Below are 23,683 nucleotides of genomic sequence, written 5' to 3'. Positions count from 1 at the left end.
AACTATAAAACTATACACGATGTGTTGTAAGTGCTTGTGTAACCTACAGTGCCTTATTATTCAACCCCATAATTATAAAATAGTGATGTAATAGTAATATGATAGTTACACTGTTTATTATTTGCCAACTTGGAAAACACCAAGTCCAGACAAAACTTGTTCCAAATACTCACGCCCCACACTGCACCTCAAGTTCTCATTGGTTGACCGTACCACATCAACCGTTATCCAATCAAATCACTCACACGCGGGGCGGGAGCTACTGCAGCCAATAGGAAGCCAGCGTAAATCCGGGTTTGAACCGCCCTGTCGTGTAAACTGGTTTGAATGTGGCTTCGAGGATAAAAAGCGAGCCGTCATGTTTCTGTCCCTCCCTCTCTACCTCTGTCCGTCGGCTAGGCTGCCGCCGCTCTCAACCTCCCCGCAACAAAACACCAGAAAAGAACCATGTCCGACAAACTTAACTACAAAGTTGGTCAGTGTCAATGTTTATTGTTTTAACTGTGCTTATAATTTTTGTTTTGTGAAGGAGTGTGGCTTTGTTAGCTAGCATGCTGTTAAGTATGAGGCAATGTGCGTGTCGGCTAACGTAACGGTTGTTTCAGCGGCCGAATTTAGCCTAAAATCATCTAATCGTGCCACCAAACAAATGTAGTCGGATGTTTAAGATTGCTTTGCCGCTAATTTCAGGTTTTGTAAGCGATAGCTCTCTCTTGTCTTCGTTGTTGCTAACGTTAACTTGCTAGCGTGTGGTCAACTGGATGGTGTTATTGTCACTTAGCAGGCTGTTTTAGCACGTTTGTCGTCCGTTACAGCTAGTTCAGCTTGTTACTTGTAAAATGTACACCTTCAGACACTCGCAGTTTGCAAAGTTGCTCAAATCTGGGAATGAATCGACATGTAACAGTCGTACAAGCTCAGAGCATGGTCTTCACCGTGAACAGAAACTACGTCCGCAGCCTCTGGATATTGTAGTTTATCAGCGGAGCAGGAGGCGTCAGGTTCATCGGCTCGGGCTGTGTTTTTAAACTACATTTCCCGTGCTGCCTGGCGCCTCACCGCCAGTTTCTGCATGAGTGACAGGAGCAGGTAGAGACTGAGCTGCAATGTATGTAACTCTCATACCGTAGTAATGCCGAGACTACACGTGGTGTTTCGTAAAACAGCTTTGAGAGCTAAATACTTTTGATTGCAAATGTTTTGAAGTTTATGACTTAAGTAGAACCGTCTTTTATTGCTTAAGTTGTCTTTGTTTTGCTCCAGAATTGGTGAAGCATCTCATGAGGGGTGGGGAAAAAAAGTGGGATCATCCTTTAACTTATCTGCGTTGAAAGGAACAAAATGAACGTAGGAATGGAAAAACTGCAAAAATGGCATCAGAAATGCACGTAAAATAGGAGCTCCATTTAAAATATCTGCAATTGTAAAATGTATAAATATTATAAAAAATAATTAATTATCTACTGTTACGTCTGCTGGTCCATGAATGTGAAGCAGCTGGTTAGAAGCAGAAGATGTTGCACAACCTTCTGCTAACAGATAGCTCTGGGGCAAAGTTTACACATTCTCCATTGACTACATGCAATGTGTTAAGAGCTCAACCCAGTGACTGCCTCCACCAAGTCCTGACACGTTGATTGATCACTCATCTACTACTAGCAGTCAATCAGTGAAACATTTTGTCTGTAGGCCAATCTTGCATTTTGCCTCATGTAAATTCTCTATTCTAATGCTTTTAGGATATCAGGTTTGCCGCACATGTGAAGGACAAATGATAATACGGTTTTATATTATAATGTATTTTGTTATTGATACAGATTGGCGGCTCTGGAACTTTTGATGGGGATTTTTTCCCCTTGCATCTATTGGACATTTTATAGGCTAAAAGATTAGGTTAGGAAATAATCAGCTGATCAATTAATAATAAATGTTTTAGTGGCAACCCGATATTCCTACTACACTGAAGCCTTGGTTTGAACAGAACATAAAAGCTTTCACTTCTACATACAGGACTGGCTTTGTTCTCTTTTCTAATGGCTGGCCTGATTTTTACCGTTGGCACAAAGTTTACCTCGATCATGAGGGCACTCATACCAGTGGCCATAAACTATAACAGGCCTTTGGTGGGTAACTGCACTTCAAATGCTACACACTACCACACAATTATTCACATCCCCAAAGAGATTTCACTCACTGACTTTTAGTTTAGGCACTACTTTGACCCAAGCACCAACCTCCGGGTCTGCATTCTTTCTAATGGCCAGCAGGGGGGTGACTCCATTCCTTCACAAAAAGTCAGATTGTATAGAACTTCTTTAATACAGTCTATGCTTTGACCTCTGTGTGAACTTGTGGCTCTAATCCTCTCTGTGGCTGGCCATTCAGCCCAGTGCTGGTTCAGTGCAGTTAGCCTTGCTGAGGTGTGTTTGAACAGGCTGATGCTTCTGTGGTAGTGGTGGAGGGTGGGTTGGACTTTGGGACTTAATCCCTCACCCTGAGGTCTACCTGCAGCATAGAACAGTTGATTAGTTTGCAGAGATGGTTCTCGCTTCATAAAGGGACATGGTCAGCAGCTTGGTTGGGGCTTACACTTTGTACACAGTGCTGCAAAAGAAACAAGAAGTGAAAACCACTGACGTTTTTATTTTTAAGTTGTGAATCACAGTCAGTGAGGATTAATAAGGTTTAAGTTTTCAATCCAGACTGTTTGCAACACACAAACTCTTGTTCAATGTGCACTTGTTCTGACATGTTTACGAAATAAACCTTGAATAACTTTATGCCGTCAAAGGTATTGATCAGTTTTTGATCACTTTGCTTATTTTTCAGTGTCATGTTCTAAATGCATAATTACACTTCCCTATTGCATACATTTGCATTTGTGCAACAGCAGCTGTCTGGATATGAAGGGAGTGACTGTACAGACAGCTGTGCTTGTGTTCATTTTCCCAGTACAGCAGCAACATGGTCAGAAGACAGAAGGCCATTTCTCACTGGTTAGAAAACGACATCAGGAAAAACATTAGCAGATATCATCTAAAGTATCTGTTTTCAAGATCAGCTGGTCTGCTTTTAACCAGAGATACGATCACACCCGTTTTTGGCCTCTTTACATTGGCTCCCTGTTTGTTTTAGGATAGATTTTAAGATGTTATTGATTACATTTAAGACTCTTCATGACCTCGTTCCAGATTGTATTTTAGACCTTTTTGAATCCATTTCATTGGTTTTTAATCTTATAATTTATCATTAATTTTGGTATGTTATTAAAATTTTGATTTACTAACCTAAGAGGTTAAACAATTGCAGGAGGATATGAAGTGAATTTCTTCAGACATGGCAGCTTCAAACAGGATTAAAGAAATTGAGTCCATTGCAAATGGAAAGCTTGAAAAAATGACCCCTTTAACATCCTGCTGTCTCTCCCTCTCTATCCTAGCTGACATCAGCCTGGCCGAATGGGGGCGTAAGGCCATCGACATTGCGGAGAATGAGATGCCCGGTCTGATGAAGATGAGGGAGCTGTACGGTCAGTCCAAGCCTCTGAAGGGAGCCCGTATCGCCGGCTGCCTCCACATGACCCTTCAGACCGCCGTGCTCATCGAGACCCTCACCGCCCTCGGAGCTGTGGTAACATTTACCAGCTGCTTATTAATACTTAGTCATTGAGAGAGCATCCACTGATCATTCATGTCTTTCAGAAAAACTTCAGAAAAACATTTTCCCACCAGGGTGACATGTAATGTGAGTTTGCTTCCAAGAGTTTATTAACTTTTGCCACATTAAGGCACATTAATTTTATTTGCTCATCATTGAGAACTTCTCAGTGGTAAGGAAAGATGAGTTGTCCTCGGGAACATTTTAGAAAATGAGCATTACAGGTCCAAAAAACAAATGCAACCTAATCCTTTCCATCATACTTTATTGTACAGTGGTGAGAGCGGACTGGCTCAGTTAGTCTTTATATGAATGAAGAAGCCAAAAGGATTAATCAGAGAAGGGAGCGGTTTGGTTTACTGATAACGTGGCTTCTCTTTCATAGCAGGAGCTGCCCAGTATAACTTGTGCCATCTGTGCACTACAGCAGTAGTTACTGAGAGGACAAGTTTATTGATCCATTTATGTGAATGAACTGTGTGGGGTTTTCTCTCTCCCTCTGTCTGCCTCAAGGCCGCTGTGTTCTGTTATGTTGGTTTTTATCTGTCTGACCATGACTGGTTTTGTCCTGTGGAAACCTGCACCCTGAGAAGCAACAGAGAATAAGTAACCTGCTCTCAGCTTGGATGTTTTTTCTCTGTCAACTGATTATACTTCTCTCTTCGTGGTGGTGGTGATACTCTGTAATTGTGTCGCTTGCAAAACTACCTGTTACTGCTACCAAAGTTGGTGGTTCTTAGTTTGTCTTTTTATATTCTAAAAGTTCAACAAAGTGATCAGTCTTAATTTCTCGGATTGAAATTGACTTTACAGTACTGTGATTATTGGGAGGAAACCGTCCTTTAAAAAAAAACAAAAAAAAAACACTTTTACATGCAGCTGGACAGCAATTGGATTTCCCTGTGATTTCTTTCAAGCTGCAGTGAAGTTTTGGACACTAGATGGCAGCAGAATGTGTTGACTTGGTCCACGATGCAGTGGCAGTTCATCACATCTGCTTTCAGAAATAATCTGACACACAATTGTAAAGATTTTACTATGATTTACCAGTCATTTATATTCATACAGAGTGGGACCTTATGTACAGTGAATGCTCATCGTAACTTCTCAAAGATTAACCATAAATGTGACCAGAGTGTGATAACCTTTGGCATTGAGGCTATAGTGAATGTGCTGTGTCCAGCAAGGGTAAAATACTGTGTGATGATATGTTTTAGTTAAATTATAAGATCATTCATCACCAAATGTTATTGTATGTTGATTTAATGCCCCTTGAGGCGTTGCAGCCCAACTGAGTGTTGCAGCTGTGTCATAAGGTGGCAGAGAGAGACCGGTGGTAGTCTGCACTGAGACTCGACAACACACGGAGGACTCGGAGTGATTCTCACCACCAACACTTTAACATAGAAAATGTACTGTAGCCGTGGGGATGTTAAAATACCCAGTGAAACAAATGTACCTGTCAAAGTTACCAGGTAGAGATCAAATTATGATAATGCACAACCTGATTCTCTTTGACAAGAATTATATTACAAGTAAACTATATAATGGGAAGTTAATTCACATAAACAAATTTTAGATTTATAGATTTTAGAACAAATTAGAGTCCGCTAATGAAAGAAAAGTTGGATGCTTCATGAGTCTCAACTCTCTTCCTCCTCAGGTTCAGTGGTCGAGCTGTAACATCTTCTCCACTCAGGATCACGCTGCCGCCGCCGTTGCCAAGGCTGGCATTCCAGGTAACACACTGACTGTGTGTGTGTGTGACTGTGTTAAGTTATGAAATGACCTGGTCAGGTTTGCAAACATCAACAAGCTGTGTATTATGACTTTCTTGCTGTCTCAGCAAAAACTTTCCATTCAACTACTTGTAAAAAGTGTGTCTGAGGTTCAGACTGTTGGAGTACATCCACACCATAGTGGCTAAAATCTGAAAACGCATCTTTTTTTTTTCCTCTCCTTTTTTGGCCTCCCCTCCCCACACCAAGCTGGTGTTTTTCTCACCCACAAACGAGAAACATCTTGTGGCTTGTTGACATTAAAGTGTGTGGGATACATGTTGTTTTCGCACAGACTGAGTCTGTATATTGTGGATGTGGTCTAAAGTTGTACCAGGTCATTTGCATGTTGGTGTCCCGGTATGGCAGCGGGAGCTAACTGTTAGCGTCTGAGACTCTACTGTCATAAGGCTGATGAAAAGACAGTTCTGAGGTTTCCGTGTCAAGCGAAATGCAACTACAGGGAGGTCAAATAAAGGATATTACTCACCAGTTATTGTATGTCAAATGTTTTAATGCCCCTTGAGGCGTTGCAGCCCAACTGTCAGTGTTGCAGCTGTGTCATGAGGTGGCAGAGAGAGACCGGTGGTAGTCTGCACTGAGACTCTACAACACACGGAGGACTCGGAGTGATTCTCACCACCAACAATTTAGACTGGCTGCCAGTGGGTGAGAATATCCTCACCTGATTCTCTCCTGACACGCTTTCTTTCTTTGTGTAGTGTATGCGTGGAAAGGTGAGACCGACGAGGAGTACGTGTGGTGCATCGAACAGACTGTGTATTTCGAAGACGGCCAGCCCCTCAACATGATCCTGGACGACGGAGGAGACCTCACCAACATGATCCACCAGAAGTATCCCAAACTGCTGGCAGGTTGGTTTGTTTTACACACGGTTTTATTATGAGGTCGCTGTTTATCATCTCCCCTGTTCCCTAGTTGAAGGTTTTTAGAAAAAGGCTTAAGATCTCATTGAATACACGGTGCATCTCGTAGTTTTAATCACTGACATTTTGGTGAGGGTTTGTTTCCTGGCCAGCTGTTGGTGGTTCCTAAATCTCGGCTCATAGAATTATAGTGACCAGATATTTCTGACGGTGATCTCAGATGTCACAAAGGATCTTAGTTCTGGTTAAGTTTCACAATTTTACCACCAGTCCACTCAGTCTGGTAGTTAAACAAACATGATTTTGGTGCTTTTTCTTCTCTGAAGTGGCTGCTGCAGGAAACTAGTTTTGACCAGAAGATGTCCCAGCATGCAGTGCACAGTGGCTGGTGATGGGTTTTCCCACTCTAACATTTAATTAAATGTAAAGCTGCAGTAGAATTTTGGACACTAGATGGTGATAGTTGTGTGATACAGGCTGGCTCGTACAACAGCTGCAATTCATCAATGTTACATCATTTTGAACTTAAATTGGCAGTATTCACACAATATTTTCATACATAAACTTAATACAAAATTAATGCTCAGGGTGTTATGATAGACTTGTGTGCCCATCAAGGAGGAAAAAATACAAAAAAAAAATCTCTCATAACATAATAATGCTTGATTTAATGCCCCTTGAGGCGTTGCAGCCCAACTGTCAGTGTTGCAGCTGTGTCATAAGGTGGCAGAGAGAGACCGGTGGTAGTCTGCACTGAGACTCTACAACACACGGAGGACTCGGAGTGATTCTCACCACCGACAGTTAAACACACATTATGTATTTGCATGCATAAAGCCTGTTCTTGAATTACTCTGTGAAATATAAGTAACCATAGAGAGGTCAGACTATGATGATTCACAATGTAGTTACAATGAGTCTCATAGTTTTTATGAAATGATAACTTACTCAACAGTGTTTTACTCCAGTGCTCTACCCCTGTGGAATATTTTTGCAACTGGTAAAAAATATGTATTTGTATTTTAAGGTATCCGTGGAGTGTCTGAGGAGACCACCACAGGTGTCCACAACCTGTACAAGATGATGAAAAAGGGCGAGCTGAAAATACCCGCCATCAACGTCAACGACTCCGTCACCAAGGTAACATGCCTCCGGTCGACAGCTGCATCCTGTAGTGTGACTGAGAAGGTGGACAGAAATGTATAATAATCCTCATCAGTGGAACCATTAATTAATGAAGGAATAGTTTAAGTACCACCTTTTTTCTAAACATGTTTTGACAGATAAAGTCTCACGATTCATTCAACAATGATATAGGATTCAAACTGCAAATTGACTTTCTAGTAGACCTTTTTGAGCCGTTTGTATTGCCTGAAATGCTTGCTGTAAGTGTCTAGCTAATGAATGGCTCTGAACTAGAGGTCATGGGAATGCTCTGACTTATGGAAATGTATGTAAAATGTAAATTTGACACCAGGCCCTTAAGTGAAAACTCTTCTGTTTTGTCTGGAAAAAGACTAACATCCTGTTGAATAACATGTAGTAATATAATTTCCTTCTCTCTCTCTCCTGCAGAGTAAGTTTGACAACCTGTACGGCTGCAGGGAGAGCCTGATCGACGGCATCAAGAGAGCCACTGATGTGATGATTGCTGGTAAAGTTGCCGTGGTGGCAGGCTATGGTGACGTGGGTAAAGGCTGCGTCCAGGCTCTGCGTGGGTTCGGAGCTCGCGTCATCGTCACAGAGATCGACCCCATCAACGCCCTGCAGGCCGCCATGGAGGGTAGGTGGTGACTGCCAAAACAGTATATTTAAGGCCATGAACACTGATTTTAAACACCATGGAGAGAGGGCACTGGCACCCAACATTTATTCTATTTATGTACATCTAAATATGAACTTGTAGGTTGAGCTGGTGAATAATGGGTGGCATTCATCCCAAAACATTTTGATCAGTCTATTCTCGAAACAAACTGTTAGTTTACAATATAAACCCTTCTCGTCTGTTGCTCTGTAGGTTATGAGGTTACCACCATGGATGAGGCTAGCAAGGAAGGAAACATCTTCGTCACCACCACCGGCTGTGAGGACATCATCCTGGGACAGTAAGTTTCACCAACTCTGATGTTTCCACTAGAACTGAACTGAACTGAAATGCTACTTTCAGTAGCTGAAGTTCCACAAAGGGAAATATCCTAAATACTATTGAGTTCTTGTACGGGGAAAAAAACCCAACTGTATTTGTTACCTTCAGTCATTTTGAGAACATGAAGGACGACGCCATCGTCTGTAACATCGGACACTTCGACTGTGAGATCGACATGAGCTGGCTCAACAAAAACGCTGCAGAGAAGGTCAACATCAAGCCTCAGGTAGGAAAACAAACTTTTTTTTTAGTAATACATGGTCACTTCTTCCATTTTAAGCTGCCCTAGGCTTATATTGCCATCTGTATTCCTGCTCGGTATCTGAACCATCACAGCAGCAGTAATCCTTCTCCTCAGGTGGATCGCTATCGTTTGAAGAGCGGTCGTCACATCATCATCCTGGCCGAGGGCAGACTGGTCAACCTGGGCTGTGCCATGGGACACCCTTCCTTTGTCATGAGCAACTCCTTCACCAATCAGGTACTGTGAGTTTGAGTGAGCCAGAGAAGGGACAATATGGATAATAATACAAGTAGTAGAAACTGGAAGTTCTCTTAAGTCATAATGATTGGTAAAATGATTTTCAAAGCAGCAACAAGATTTAAATTTCCAGCCTTGATGTATTGTCATCATAGCACTGTGGGTGCATCCAGTCTGCTTTATTAAACGGTTTGTCTCATCTCCTGTAGGTTCTGGCTCAGATCGAGTTGTGGACGAACACCGCCAAATACCCCTTGGGAGTCTACTTCTTGCCCAAGAAGGTCAGAAACCACACTATGATTAATGCATTGTATCTTATACAGTTTTGGACATGGATGGGCCTAAAATTATAGTAGTTGGTTCAATGGGAGTTTTTATTTTATCTCACACAAAGTGAAATCTCTCTGAGGTCAGAGGTAAAGTGTTTTTTTTTTTTTTGTTTTTTTTTATGCAAGGGCTATACACCAGATGTCTAAGTATTCAGGATTGTAACCAGAAAATAGAAAAGATCCATTTAAAATGGAGACCAAGCTGGGTGTCGGGCCCTTATTGTGATCTTGGCATGAAATGTATTTCACTTCTGCCTGAAAACCACAGTGAAGAAATTGAAGCAGGAATCTCCAGATTTAGTGTCTTTAAATGTTTATGTAAAAGGTTAAATGTTTTTACAGTGAATATTGAGAGAGCTGTTCCATCAGAGGGAGCAGGGTTCACAAGGCGGGCAGGAATTTTAAACCAGAGCGAGGATACTAAACCAAACAGGAAGAGGGAGCTGCTGCTAAATGCAAGGGATTGAAGGTTTATTTGGAGCTTAACCGGCTCAGAAAGGGAGTAACAGTAAAAAGCCAAGAGATGATGTGGAGCTTTAAGGAGCGGGGTTATGCCCACAGAACATCATGCTCCATCCAAGATGTGCTGCTTATTTTTTTTTCTCTCAATTTTACATTAGTCCTTCTTTCCTTCACACTCACTGAAGTACTCCTCCCTGTTTAACAGAATAGTCTTGCACAACAGGAACACTTTACAAATCTAAGGACACCCTGAAATACTGCTCAATCCGTTAGTCGACTGATGTCAGATTTGGTCTGCAGCTATTTAGATTAATGATAAGGGTCACATTTTGAACTGGTTAAATGATCAGAAATCATTTCAGCCTCATTCTGAAAAAAGCAATCGCTGCATGTCAGAAACATTGCTGTGACTAAAATTTGTTCAGCATCAGACAACCAAAAGGTAATCAAATGGAGTATACATAAAGTAAAGCTAGGTGGTAGAAAAATCGATCGGTAAGCAAATACCAGTGTTGTTTTTTTAATCTAACTGGACCATTTCTCTCTGTCTCAATAGTTGGATGAGCAGGTGGCAGCCGCCCACCTTGATAAACTGGGAGTGAAACTGACCAAGCTGTCAGACAAGCAGGCCAAGTACCTGGGTCTGCCCAGCGAGGGGCCCTTCAAACCGGACCACTATCGCTACTGAGCCCCTTCTCCAGGTGGGGGAAGGAGAAGAGGAGGAGGAGGAGGAGGAGGAGAAGAAGGAGGTGTGGCTAGAAGGGTTTTGGTGTTGCAGGGTTTGGTGCATGGGAGCACTTTGGAGAGTTTGGCCAGGTTGCACTTTGGGTGCTGTTTTGGACTTCCAAATGTCAACTTTTCAGGGATACAGAGACAGTTTCCAGTTAGTTTTAGTCCCCCTTAACTAGCCTTCCATATGAAATGCTAAAGAAATATATTTCACAAGTGGCATCCTGTGACGATCCAAGTGATTTGGCTGGCTGAAGATTGGAAGCCATCACCTTGTTCTACTTTACTAAGGTGAGATCAAACCATATCTGCCAAATGGCTGGTGTTGAATCGCTCATTTCCTTGGAGCCAAAATTGTTGCCCCAGAAAACTGCATCAACCCAGAGCTTCCGTCAGTAGCTTTATGTGGGAGTCTGTAGACATCGGGAGGGTGCAAAAGATTGTCAAAAATTTTCTTTGTTCACACACACGTCAAAGCAACATCCAGCCCTGCGTTTCAACTGTCTCATCACCATCTTATTTTGCTCCGACACGCAGACATGCACCAATATCTTCGGCCCTCTCTCTCTCTCTCGTCTCTTTCTCAACAATGCTCGGCTGAAACACCATCAAGTGCTACTGTGGCTGTTTAAAAGAGAATTCCTCCTGCTGTTTGTCATTCCCTCTCCATTTATGGAATATAATAAACCCTGATGCTTTTTTTTCTATCTGAGCTCTTCCCTCCGTCTCGTATTAGCTCGAGGTGGGAGGTGACGGAACAGGTTTTTCTTTTGTATCTTAGTGAATTGAGGCAAAACGGTTTAGCGTACAGTGGCCTTATCCCAGTGTATTTGCATTAATGCTGCCCCGAGTTAGCACTTCATGAAAACTGTACTTGAACTGTGTGAAGACTGGGAATGTACTGGGTGTGTTTACTAATTATCCAGGTTGATCGGTAGAGAGTAAAGAAGTACTGCTGCCAAAGGAACCACCCAAAGCACACGTTTTTGCCTGGTTTATAGAGTCTTATTCATTCTTTTGCCTAATTTTCTTCCTTTTTTATTGTAATTATTTAATTGATTTGAAGGGCCAAAATGTGCAACGCCCCCCCCCCTCCCCCCCAACCAAGTTCCTTTTTAATTTCTCACTGTAGCCAATCAGGGTGAAGTTGCGTGGCGCCGCCGGTTCTCAACGGTTACAGCCTGAAGAGTTCAGCTGCTTGTAAACGATGGATTGATGTTGAAGCGGTCAAGTTTGACGATGAAAAATAAAAACATGTTGACTCTGGAATGTTTCTCCTCATTGTTGTGGTGAGACACATTTTATGACAAAGTGGAAGTCCTTCTCTCTCAATTAAGAACTGAAACGGATGCACATGCTGATACCCTTAGGAGTGAAAATTACAGAAATAAGAGTCCTCGCAGTATCGGAAAAGCATTTTACAGCTAATAGCTGACATCTGGAAGCATGGCGACATGGCTGAAAAGAAGTCAAGTTGTGAAACACGAGCAGCGGGCAACATCCCCAGATTAGTCAAATTTATCTAAGAGAAAACGAAGGCAATCTGTAAATGTATTTCTCGAACTGTCCTTAATGACATCAATTTACAGAGCAACTTTTGTACTTAAAATCTTACACAACGTACTTGCTGTTGCTGTGCACGCATGCCGTTTCACTGTACCGAGGGATCGTCGGACCTGTCGGGTGTGCTCACTTTCAGTTTGATCTCGCATAAAGTGTTAAATTATGTGCATGAAATGTTGGTTTGAAAGTTCTAATAAAACTGAAGTTCCTTGAAGAGGATAAAGGTACACTTTGAGACGTAGGATCAAATCTGACTTCTTGGGAAAAGCGAGTATCTAAAACATTAACTAAACCTAAGCGAGAGCGCTGCTGGTTAAGAATGCATGCCATATATTCTGTAAATGCAATGTTTGATTGCGGCCGAGGACCTTTGTGGCCTGTCGTTCCACTTCTTTCCCTTCATTTCCAGTAACCTCTATCTTCTGGTGAATAAAAATACTTAAACAGTTAAAGTAGCTTACTTACCTGAGGTGGTAAACAACCCAGATCCTGATGCATGAGTAGAGGACTTTTTTTTTTGTTAGTGGAGATGGTTTTTGCACTGAAATTGCGGACACATTTTGCTGATCTTGTTTCTGAAGTGATATTTTGATAAGGAAGCTGCTGTTTGGGCTTTCAATCCAAACAGGCTGGGGATCCCCACCAGCTGAACACTTTGATAAGATCGTCTACTGTACAAGTGCTCCAGGCATCAATCAGAGCTTCTATTTTTATTATAAAAATCGAGTTAGCCGACAAAACACAAACCAGATGTCGGAGCAGCAGATCTGATACAGATGTAAGCACTTTAAATCATTTTCAGAGCCACTCAGAAAGTCTGCTGATTGAATTAAACCTTAGAGGGGGGGATGGGAGGACCTCTCAAAACCTTATTCAGATAAGGTGACACTACCCGGCAAGCAAAAGAGTAGGGAGCTCGGTCCATGATCCGACAAAACCGAATAAGTAATATGAGTAAGTATGATAAAAGATATTTGAATAGAGATAACAGGGAGATTTTAGATCCGTGTTTGAAACCTGGGGATCAGCATGTTAATGAGAATAGATCCTTCAGCTTGATGTGGTTGTAGGACTTCAGTCAACCACCCACTCGATCAATCAATCAATCATTTGTTGTGAATAAAATGATGAAGGTGAAATAGAATAAAAACAAAATGACGGGCAACAAGGAACACAAACATTTTGAGCAAACGTCAGGCTAAAGGTAGGTTTGGTTGAGTGTAGTGATTCTTAAGGCTATTTACAAAAAACACATGAATGAGTTGCACTGGGTGACATCTTCCTTCATTACCATAAACACACGTGCTGCAGTTTATGTTGACTCAGTCCCACACACACACTGTCCTCCAGAGCACCACATGTGGATTAATCCGCCACTGAGAATAGTCCCCAACAAATGCACACTTTTCTCCTGTTTGAGTAACATTTGCTAAAAACTACAGTGCCCAGCTTTAACTGTATACACTATATTGCCAAAAGTATTGGCTCACCTGCCTTGACTCGCATATGAACTTAAGTGACATCCCATTCTTAATCCATAGGGTTTAATATGACGTCGGTCCACCCTTTGCAGCTATAACAGCTTCAACTCTTCTGGGAAGGCTTTCCACAAGGTTTAGGAGTGTGTTTATGGGAATTTTTGACCATTCTTCCAGAAGCGCTTTCGTGAGGTCACACACTGATGTTGGACGAGAAGGCCTGGCTCTCAGTCTCCGCTCTAATTCATCCCAAAGGTGTTCTATCGGGTTGAGGTCAGGACTCTGTGCAGGCCAGTCAAGTTCATCCACACCAAACTCTCTCGTCCATGTCTTTATGGACCTTGCTTTGTGCACTGGTGCACAGTCATGTTGGAACAGGAAGGGACCATCCCCAAACTGTTCCCACAAAGTTGGGAGCATGGAATTGTCCAAAATCTCTTGGTATGCTGAAGCATTCAGAGTTGGAACTAAGGGGCCAAGCCCAGCTCCTGAAAAACAACCCCACACCATAATCCCCCCTCCACCAAACTTTACACTTGGCACAGTGCAGTCAGACAAGTACCGTTCTCCTGGCAACCGCCAAACCCAGACTCGTCCATCAGATCGCCAGATGGTGAAGGGCGATTCGTCACTCCAGAGAACGCGTCTCCACTGCTCTGGAGTCCAGTGGCGGCGTGCTTTACATCACTGCATCCGACGCTTTGCATCGCACCTGGTGATGTGTGGCTTGGATGCAGCTGCTCGGCCATGGAAACCCATTCCATGAAGCTCTCTACGCACTGTTCTTGAGCTAATCTGAAGGCCACATGAAGTTTGGAGGTCTGTAGCGATTGACTCTGCAGAAAGCATCCGCTGACCCCGCTCCGTCATTTTACGTGGCCTACCACTTTGCTGTCGTTCCCAATCGCTTCCACTTGGTTTTAATACCACTGACAGTTGACTGTGGAATATTTAGGAGCGAGGACTTGTTGCACAGGTGGCATCCTATCACAGTACCACGCTGGAATTCACTGAGCTCCTGAGAGCGACCCATTCTTTCACAAATGTTTGTAGAAACAGTCTGCATGCCTTGTTGCATGATTTTATACACCTGTGGCCATGGAAGTGATTGGAACACCTGATTTCAATTATTTGGATGGGTGAGTGAATACTTTTGGCAATATAGTGTATATATGTGTGTGTATATATATACATTTTATACATTTGTGAGCTGTTTAAAAATTTACATCTTCTGTAGGAAACAATGGACTTTGAGCCAAGAGCCACAGACAAAGTAGGGAAGTCAGAGAGTACTGACGGAGTAAGGCGTTGTTGGTTTTGGTCTTTTCATGGGATTTAATGACAGTAAGAAAAATACTAAACACAAGTTGACTAATGAGTGTCATTCTGCTTGGCGTCACAACAAGCTCAGGTCTCACACCAAAACATGTAACCAGTGTGACATTTAATGTCGGCGGTTAATGGGATGATGAGGTTCCCTGGTTTTAATACAAAACGTTAAATGGCAGCAGTGTGAATGTACATATCTTACACACTCTACATCATTGGCTGTGTGTCACTACACACCTTTCACCAGCAGGTGGCAGTGTGTGTTATCTAATCTCTGAAAGACTGAGATTGTGTGCCATCATGGACAGTGTGTTGTCGTCCACAGCAACTATCACATTCAGTGAGTTTGTTATATAACAACCAGTCTTTCGCCCAGGCTGCTCAACACTCATTTTAAGACTGTGTGTGGTTTTAACACGTTAATACTTATATATCCTAAATCAGTAACTGTAATAATGTGTATTACATGTCGGTACTGTTGGAAATGTCAGATGGTTAGACATTAGATGCTCTATAACATAATAACATAATTGATCGCGGAGGTGAAGTAAATCTGCGTGGAGATTTGATGTGGAGTTGTAAATTTAACATACAAATATGCTGCTGACCAATTAGAAACCATCAGCCTATGGTCTTGACGGCGTTGACCTTTTGAGGGAACGTCCAGTCCTATATGAGCCGGCCAGAGTAGAACGTGCCCCATGACTCTTTCACAGTGTGTTTTCAGGTCATGAAAGTTAATTGTAACATTTTGGTCACCTGAAAATCAGCGTTTCTACGTCCACTTCTTTTATTCAGTCTGTGGTTTAAACGACTCAACGCTCTCAGCGAGGAAGGCGGTGAGCTGCTAACCAGAGCGATGACACCGATTAGCACTGCAGATGACAGAAAACCTCCGAAAGACTTTGACTTTAAATCGAGCCTGAATGCCGTCACTCTCCCTCTTCGCCTTCTTTGCTTCCTACATCTACTGGGCTCTTTTTCTTTTGCCAGGTAGAGTTTCCACAGTTACTCCGGTTGTTGTACCGTCCGCAAATGCTGCAATGGTTCGATTAAAACAGAAGTGACATTATTTTGAGTTTGGTCAGGGCAATCATCTGGAACAGGCCAGGTTCATCTGGACCTGACATGTCATCCTGTTATTTGACTCCAAATTCACCTTTTATTTGTGGCTGAAGTAAAACACTCAGTGGCTGCTCGGCCGCATTTTCCCTGCACTGAAAAACTAGAAGATAATTAGTCATCACAAGAAAAACCTGTGGCTCAAAAATCTCACCACACTGAGAAGACTGAATATGTGTCAGCTAATGAGAAAAGTGCAGTGTGGTTTGCTACAAGGAATAAACAACCTCACTCCTGCAACGTCCCCCAACTTAATACATTATCTAAAGCCTGTCCAGTGAATGAACTTGTGACTTTATTCTACAAGCCCTGTTTCACTTGTAGTGACCTACATATGAAATGTAAGTCAGCTTCTCTGGTTCAGAGCGGAAAGCTGTGAGATGTGATCACACCCTTCAGGGACATTTATCATCTTGACTTTACTGCTGAAGCCGCTTCAGTTCTTCATTTAAAGACGCCATCCAGTGTAGAAATAAAACGTAACATATCTTTTTAACAAGATGATGTAGTGTTAACGTGGCAAGCTGCCATGATTGAGAACATATTGAAGAAATACTGCTATACAGAGCTTTTATTTAAAAAAAAAAAGAAGTTATTAAAAAGTTAGAAATAAGATCAGGTGATCCGGAGGCATGCTGGTCCTGCAAAGTCTGCTGTAAGGCTTAAATAACCTGCTTTTTTTTCTTGGCTTGCACAGTATGCTCATGCAATTTTTCCCTATTATTCTCGGTTTAGAAAAGTGGGACATTGGAATGTTTCCCCCGAAAACACCATAAAGTTACTCAGAACCTGATGCAGGAAAATAACGACATAACTGTTTGGGGTTCAGGTTTCCTTTGCCAGAACCAACAAGTGGGTGATCTGTTTGGCTTTACACTGGGTTTAATAAAATCAGCAGCTTTCTTCCCCAGGGACAACACAGCACAACATTACAACAAAGGAGAGGAAAAAAAGGAAGAAAACTAAGAGCTCCAGAACAGCCATGGACGCGTCAGAGTGGTTTTAAAGACATGTTGGTATCCTGTGTGTCAGGGGAAAAAACAGACCAAAGATCAATGAGGCAAAAACAATTTAAAGATCAAGGCTGATCACATGACTGTGATGTGAAAGAGGTCGCTTATGGAATTTAGAGATAATTATCACCAACTGTGCAGCTCTACAGAACTTTTTGCCTTGTCTTTTGCCTTTTGCACGTTTACTGTCTCAGAGTTTCCAGCAGCACGCAGCTATTTCCTGCAAACAGGCTCTGATAAACCCATCATACACAAACCTGTACAGCACCAAACAGCAGGCAGACACAGTTGGAGACTAGCTGGGGAAGAAAGTGGAACATCTAGCAGCTGAAAGAGCCAGATGAGCAAAATATTTTCCTTCACAAACGAACAGAGACGAGAGGAAAAAGGAGAAAGGCTGGAGGCAAATAACAAACTGCAGCTTCTGGAGAGTTCTGAGATCAGTCAGAGACTGAGCTGAACACAAATACAGGCACACAACACAGTCTGCTGCCAGCCGACCACTAACGTCTGCACAGTCGGTACATTGACCGTTTGCTTCAATTAACACAAACCAGCGGTCAAATTCGCACGAATGACGCAAGGCAAAAAACATTCAGGTTCAGGTTAATAATTTCATCCATTGTTATTAATCAAAATAAGCAAATGAGCAAGATAAAGAAACAAGCGAGAAAAATAAAACTTTTGTCTCTGTGTCCACATTACATGCCTCCTTTCCAACATCCATTCAAACATCAATCACACAAACTTAAGTCACATTGAGCTCTACAAAGACTTTGAGAAAGGAAAAAAAAAGCTGTAGAAAAGGTAGATAGTAGTCAGTAAAATGATTATTTTTTCATTATTGGCATATATGTGGGAGACTGTAACATGCTTCTTAGTTATTGCAGGTAATTCTTTCCAATAATAAAAAAAAGCTTTTCTTTATTTGGACCTTCATCAAGAACATTTAACCTGCCAGTTATGTTTCATATTGCAATCCAGTGGACTAAAAGCACGAGTTACACAATGCAAGATCCTGGAAATAATGCTCCTTTTCTATTATCTATATATCAAATTGAAAATCAATTCTCAATCGAATCGTGAAACCAAGAATCAAAACTGAATTGTGGGATTCCCAAAGATTCCCACCCCCAATCTCTGACTCTGGCTGATTTTTAGTTCAGTCTAATTTGCATAATTTTCTTCAGAAAACATGAACTAGATCCTCCTTTGCTTGAGGGACAACGCGGCCGTGCAGCCATTGGTCACCTTACAGCGTCCCCACGGTGTCCAGTGGCTGCTGAGGTTTGGATGATGGCTTTCAGGAGGCCGACGACGTTGATGCTTTGTTCACACATCGTATCATTTTTTCCAGGACGACTCATCTAGCATGAAACCCACAGCTGACAAACATGAAGTGAAAATGGTGTTAAAATCGCAGACAAACCATCACAACAGATGTCGCATCTGCTTTGGCATCAGTGCTTCTCCTGCTGTCTCGGCTTTGAAAGTTTTTCTTTTTGGTGTGTTCTAAAAATTTGTTTTCAATCTTTAAAAGAGGCGCTACCCCGTGAGAAGTGTCTTTGCCTCAGTTTCACGCTAAAAACACGAAATAACAGAATCCTTAAAAGTGTTGGATTGTTTTTAAAGTTAAAATTGTTTTTGAGTTAAAATAGCCGACGTTCTGGCTTTATTTTAAACAGAGAACATGCATTAGATGCTGTTTTCCACTTATTTAACAAGGTGTCAGACTATAACGATTATGATTTATGTTCCAACTCTTCCTTGATTCTGGTTTGTTCTAAATCCAATTCTTGTCATATTATTTGGAAGGAAAGCCAAAAAAAACACCTTGATTGCAGTCATAAATAAACACTCTATCTCACCATCCACACGTTCAGTGTTCACTGCTTTTACATTTGTTTTTCCTTGAGTTGATTCTTCTGAAGTAAAAACGGAACCAGGTTACCCTTTGTTTCCTCCGAGCCCTCGGCATTGAAACAGGAACTTCTCTGGGATGTAGACTCAGGGCCAGGTCAAACTAGCATTTATAACAGCACAACTTTGGATCAAAATCATTTCATTTCAGCGAAGTTGCAGCAATCAGTGGATGTGCTCGCTGAGACGAAGTTCATCCGCACTGATGTGAAGTTCAAGTTTCGTTGATCCCCGGTTGCGCCATCCACAGTAATACAGTCTCTCTGTTGGCTGTTCATTGTTTTTAAGATCCAAGATATATTTAGTGTGTCATCAATCATCTTGCCTGGATTACCTGCCATTAACTTTGTTCTTTCAAAGCCCATTTCTTTAGCCGCTTTTTTCAAGGCTTTTTTCAAGGCTTTATTATCAGATTTATTCCAACAGCATTGCCTGTAGCCCTTAAAGTTTACCAAAGGGCTGAAAGGGGCACATCTGATAACTGGTGACATCTGATAACTGGTGACCTCTGATAACTGGTGACATCTGATAACTGGTGACCTCTGATAACTGGTGACCTCTGATAACTGGCGACCTCTGATAACTGGCGACCTCTGGTAACTGCTCATGTGCTCAGTCAAGTGTCACTCACGCTGCGGTGCTAAAGATGCACAGAGAAAGTATTTTGTAGGCTGATGTGTCTGTTTGGAGGCAGGCGAGTCTTAGCTCCTTAAAGCTGCACTTACCAGCACTCTCAGTTGCCAGTTTATTAGGTACACCCAGCTAAAACTAAAGCAGTCTAAAACGACAGTTCTGCAAGTTAGTTTTTGTTGATTCACCTGAATGATCATGTTGGAGGCTGCAGTCTGTGCTGTTGAAATGTCTTCCATTATACAGAGAGGTGGTTCACTTATTTAATCTACGCTCATTTATATCAATGAGGTGGACAATAATAGACAAATAATAGAAACACCTGTCAGTGTGAATCATTCTTACAGATGCCCATTGATTTCCATTAATTTTAGTACAAACTGCCTTTTGTGTTGTTAAGTTATGCTATAATTGCACAGTAAAACAGTGAATGCAGGTCTGAACTGCATGACCTCTCAATGATACTGTAACAGAATTCAAGAGTCTGCTAACAGATTTTCTTACAGTACAGAAATGAATAGAAGCTAGTGACGACATGGAAGCTCAGGGATCTAAAACATCATTGTTTGCATAATCGTTAGTAGAGATGTAAATGTTATGTCTACATTTATCTCTTTATCTATTTATTTCAATCACAAAGAACGCAAGCACATCATCAGTCGCAGTCATGTGACCATGCTCTCACTTGAAATCCAAACTCACACCCGCATAACAACCTGGCAGCTTTCTCGTTGGGGATACAGCATTTGCATATGGGCCAGGAAGCTTAGAAATCCCTCTATAATAGAGTACTAGCTTCAGTCCAGGAGCAGAAAGCCAAGCTGCTAACATAACTAGAGCTGCTGGCAATTATTACCAGCAATTCTTTTAAGTATCAATGAATCTGTCAATTATTTTTTTAGATTCATGATCGATTTGTTTATAAAATGTCAGAAAAAAAGTAAACAATGCTCATCACAAGTTCTGAGAACCTCTGGGGAACTCCTGAAATAGCTTGTCATTCACAATGTTGTCACAAAATGATGTGTTGAATGTTGTGACCAGAAATCATCAGATCTCCACATGAGTGGGTGAAAAAAGAAATTCTTAGTCAGTTAAACTTATCAGCTGCAGTGTGAACGGAGCCCACAATCTGGTTTGACTTCACTTCAAGGTTAAACAAAGACAAAACATCTGATGCTTTCTTTGACATGCTGAGGTCCAGATTTACTTCAGGCCGTCCAGAAACAACACTTGGTCGGTCCACAGCGAGAAGTCCTAATATAAATCGCTGGTAACCCACAGAGACCAGTGAAAGCAGCCCCCTCACACTGTTCTCATTTCTTTTAGTTTAAATATGTACATCTGTGTGTGTGTGTGTGTGTGTGTGCTAGAAAAGTCAAGAGTATCATATCAGTTTTTGATGGAGTGACAGCATCTGGAGACTTGTCTTTAGTTCAGACCATCCGTTACCTCCCGGAGCTCTGCTTATGCAACCGGCAGGCGTCCTGAACTTTGACCAAGTCCAACACAGACGGCCCCGCTGCAGTATTTCCTCTCAGCCTCCATCAGAGAGTGCGGGTGCAGCAGAGCAGAGGGTCCCATCCCCGCTGACAGGGCTGCAGAGTCTCCCTGTTTGTTCAAAATGAATTACCAGCAGTCATATGATTGCTGGTGGGAAATCTTCTCCACACAGGAAGTGATGAGTCAAAACATTGAAATACAGTCCGCAAGTGAGGAATCATTTCAGAGAAAGACTGGACTCACTGCCAGATCAACAACATGCAAAAGTCATAACAAGAAAAATAGATTCTGGAGCTGGGGCGACACATTGACGCGTGAATTAAAAATGAACTATCTGTCAAAATGCTTGAGTTGCATTAGACGACAGAAACATTTAGGCCCCAGCTTTCAAAACGACTTATTTCTTCACCACCACTCATATCCAGGGCCGTAGCTACCATTACAGACACACAGTCATGTCAGTTTCTGGTGTGAGGGAGTTTTGACGGCTCGAGGAGTTGTTTACTTTCTACAGTCACTCACAAAATAGTGAGTTTTAAAGGCTGACTTGAAAACTTTTTGCCCTTGAAATATTTAGCTTTCAGACAGGAATAAATATTAAATAAAACAAAAACTTTAATTAATGGATTCAACATCTCTCCACCACAATTATATATATATATATATATATATATATATATATATATATATTTGTAGAGAAGGCTTTGAAACCATTGTGTTGAAAGATGAAATTTACGGAAAATACAATTGATCAGTTGGACGGTAAAATAAATAAAATAGAAAAAAATTGCAGGTTTACGCGCACTTCTGTATTTTTTCAGATATATATATCTTCTGAAACTGCGACAAAACTTTCAAGCCATTCAGCGAGCATGGTTGTACTCTTTAAAACAAAATGATGAAGCAACGGGGAAAACATGCCTTGCATTTACGATTAAAAGCATTTCCTTTATGGTGAACAGGCATTAAACCCAATCACTAAACATCCCCTTAAAAAGCTTAAAAATGCCCCGATTGTCCCATAAACTACACAGACACCCCTCAGTAAAAATCCGGATCTATTAAATGTTTGAATTTAACGCCTCAAACTTCTCTTTAATTTGCAAGATTAGAGGATCTTAGACCTTAAATTTGGTTATTTAAACCCACAACCATTAATGTAAAACAGGCAGAGGATAAAAAACAACATTTAAGGTTTAAGACTGGACTTTGGTCTCTACCTTAATTAGAAAAGTAAAGGATTATAGGCTTTTTATATATAAAACAAAGGGGTTCTGTTTTCTAGCAAATTGTAAAAAGTTGCAAAAATGGCCTCAGACTACAAAGGGCTGAGATGTCTCAGGGTTTACAACTAGTGCATGGAAATAACTTCAGGTAGAAACCTGAGAATCAGGCTTCAATTAGATTTAAGCAGTGTTTGCCGGTATTGAGTTCTGGGTTAAACTTACCAGAGCCACGTCGGGTAACAGTCTGTAGAGATGAACCAGAGCGGCAAATGACTCTTTGTTAAACAGCTTTTTAAAATGAAGTCTCTTGATAAATGAGTGCTGGTCGATCTGACGTTGTGCGTAAACCACCGTCAGTAGTGTTTTGAAATCCCACCACGAAAGAAGCTCTGGCAGTCTTTTTCATTTCGTGCAGCCAGTATGGACAAAAGCCATTTTGTTCCTAGGTTAAGCACACTAACACGAGACTCTGGAGTTCTGAGTATTTCATTCATGGCAGCAGGTTTTTCTCCTCCCCACAGAGGGAGAGTTTAAAGTAAAAAAAGCACAGTGAGAAGTTTATTTTTGAAATGCCAGTAACCTGGTGTACTTGAGAGATTTATTCTGGGAAATCAACACATTACCTCCCATTAGCACACACACACACACACACACACACTGTATGCAGACAAAAAGTTGAGAATTCAGTATATTTGTAGTCTGCAAGCATGCAACTAAATGTGAAAAGTTATTTTGATCAATGAATCTGACATTTTTCATGAAAGCCATTCAAGATTTCTTCAGTGATTTTGGGGAACCCATAATGATCTTAAACTAATTGTAATGCCCATTACATGTAACATAACTTAAATCAGTACGTGTGGCTGGTGGGACAACTAGAGAGGCAACACAGCATGTGACCATAAACAATTATGATAAATAAATAACAGTAGATGTAATAATAATAGTAATACAATACAATAACACACAAAATTATTGGCGATTAAAATATACTTTTATTATGAAAATAACTGAGCAGCAGATCAAAGAACAATAAGAATAACAAAATGATCATTCTATTCATAAAAGATCATTCCTTCGCTAGTTTCATCTTATATCTCAACTCTGGGAAGTCATGTTTAAGGTTCAGAGAGAACCTAAAAACATCTGCAGGACAGGTGGTTAAATGGTGGTATGTACTGCGCAGGACCAGAGTTGTAAGAAGTGCTGAAATTTCTTACGTAAATGCCCGGCAGTCTCAAACAGGTGTTTTCACTTATTCTGATTAGACCTCCTCTCAGGACAGTGTGGGCGGGACACACAGGTTTATGAAAAGATGGCACAGTGTGTTTATTTTCCTGTATGAATTGAAACTGATTGCTATTACTGATATATGACGATTGAACGTACATTCATTGGACACACGAGGCCGTCGCCCACCCCGTTTCGAA

At 41.5% G+C, this 23,683-nt stretch overlaps 1 protein-coding gene and 3 non-coding genes across 4 annotated transcripts; all 4 read left to right on the top strand.

Annotated features, from left to right (window-relative positions):
* The first annotated feature begins 380 nt into the window (after nucleotides 1–380).
* On the top strand, nucleotides 381–11,738 carry ahcy (adenosylhomocysteinase). Its single transcript, XM_070902289.1, has 11 exons — nucleotides 381–475; nucleotides 3,440–3,630; nucleotides 5,321–5,396; nucleotides 6,158–6,310; nucleotides 7,350–7,462; nucleotides 7,898–8,105; nucleotides 8,340–8,427; nucleotides 8,577–8,694; nucleotides 8,827–8,949; nucleotides 9,159–9,230; nucleotides 10,297–11,738. Exons 1-11 carry the CDS (start codon nucleotides 448–450, stop codon nucleotides 10,426–10,428), a joined length of 1,302 nt encoding a protein of 433 aa, XP_070758390.1. The 5' UTR covers nucleotides 381–447; the 3' UTR covers nucleotides 10,429–11,738.
* On the top strand, nucleotides 4,922–5,055 carry LOC139283514 (small nucleolar RNA SNORA17). Its single transcript, XR_011597318.1, has one exon. It is a non-coding gene; the product is annotated as a small nucleolar RNA SNORA17 (small nucleolar RNA).
* LOC139283524 (small nucleolar RNA SNORA17) lies at nucleotides 5,950–6,085 on the top strand. Its single transcript, XR_011597327.1, has one exon. It is a non-coding gene; the product is annotated as a small nucleolar RNA SNORA17 (small nucleolar RNA).
* Nucleotides 6,992–7,127, top strand: LOC139283523 (small nucleolar RNA SNORA17). The gene has a single exon (XR_011597326.1). It is a non-coding gene; the product is annotated as a small nucleolar RNA SNORA17 (small nucleolar RNA).
* Nucleotides 11,739–23,683: the final 11,945 nt, after the last annotated feature.

Source organism: Enoplosus armatus, chromosome 3 (genome assembly GCF_043641665.1).
Source record: "Enoplosus armatus isolate fEnoArm2 chromosome 3, fEnoArm2.hap1, whole genome shotgun sequence".
Taxonomy (NCBI): Eukaryota; Metazoa; Chordata; class Actinopteri; order Centrarchiformes; family Enoplosidae; genus Enoplosus; species Enoplosus armatus.
Note: the sequence above shows the minus strand (reverse complement) of the source record. Positions and strands in the feature narration are given on the sequence as shown.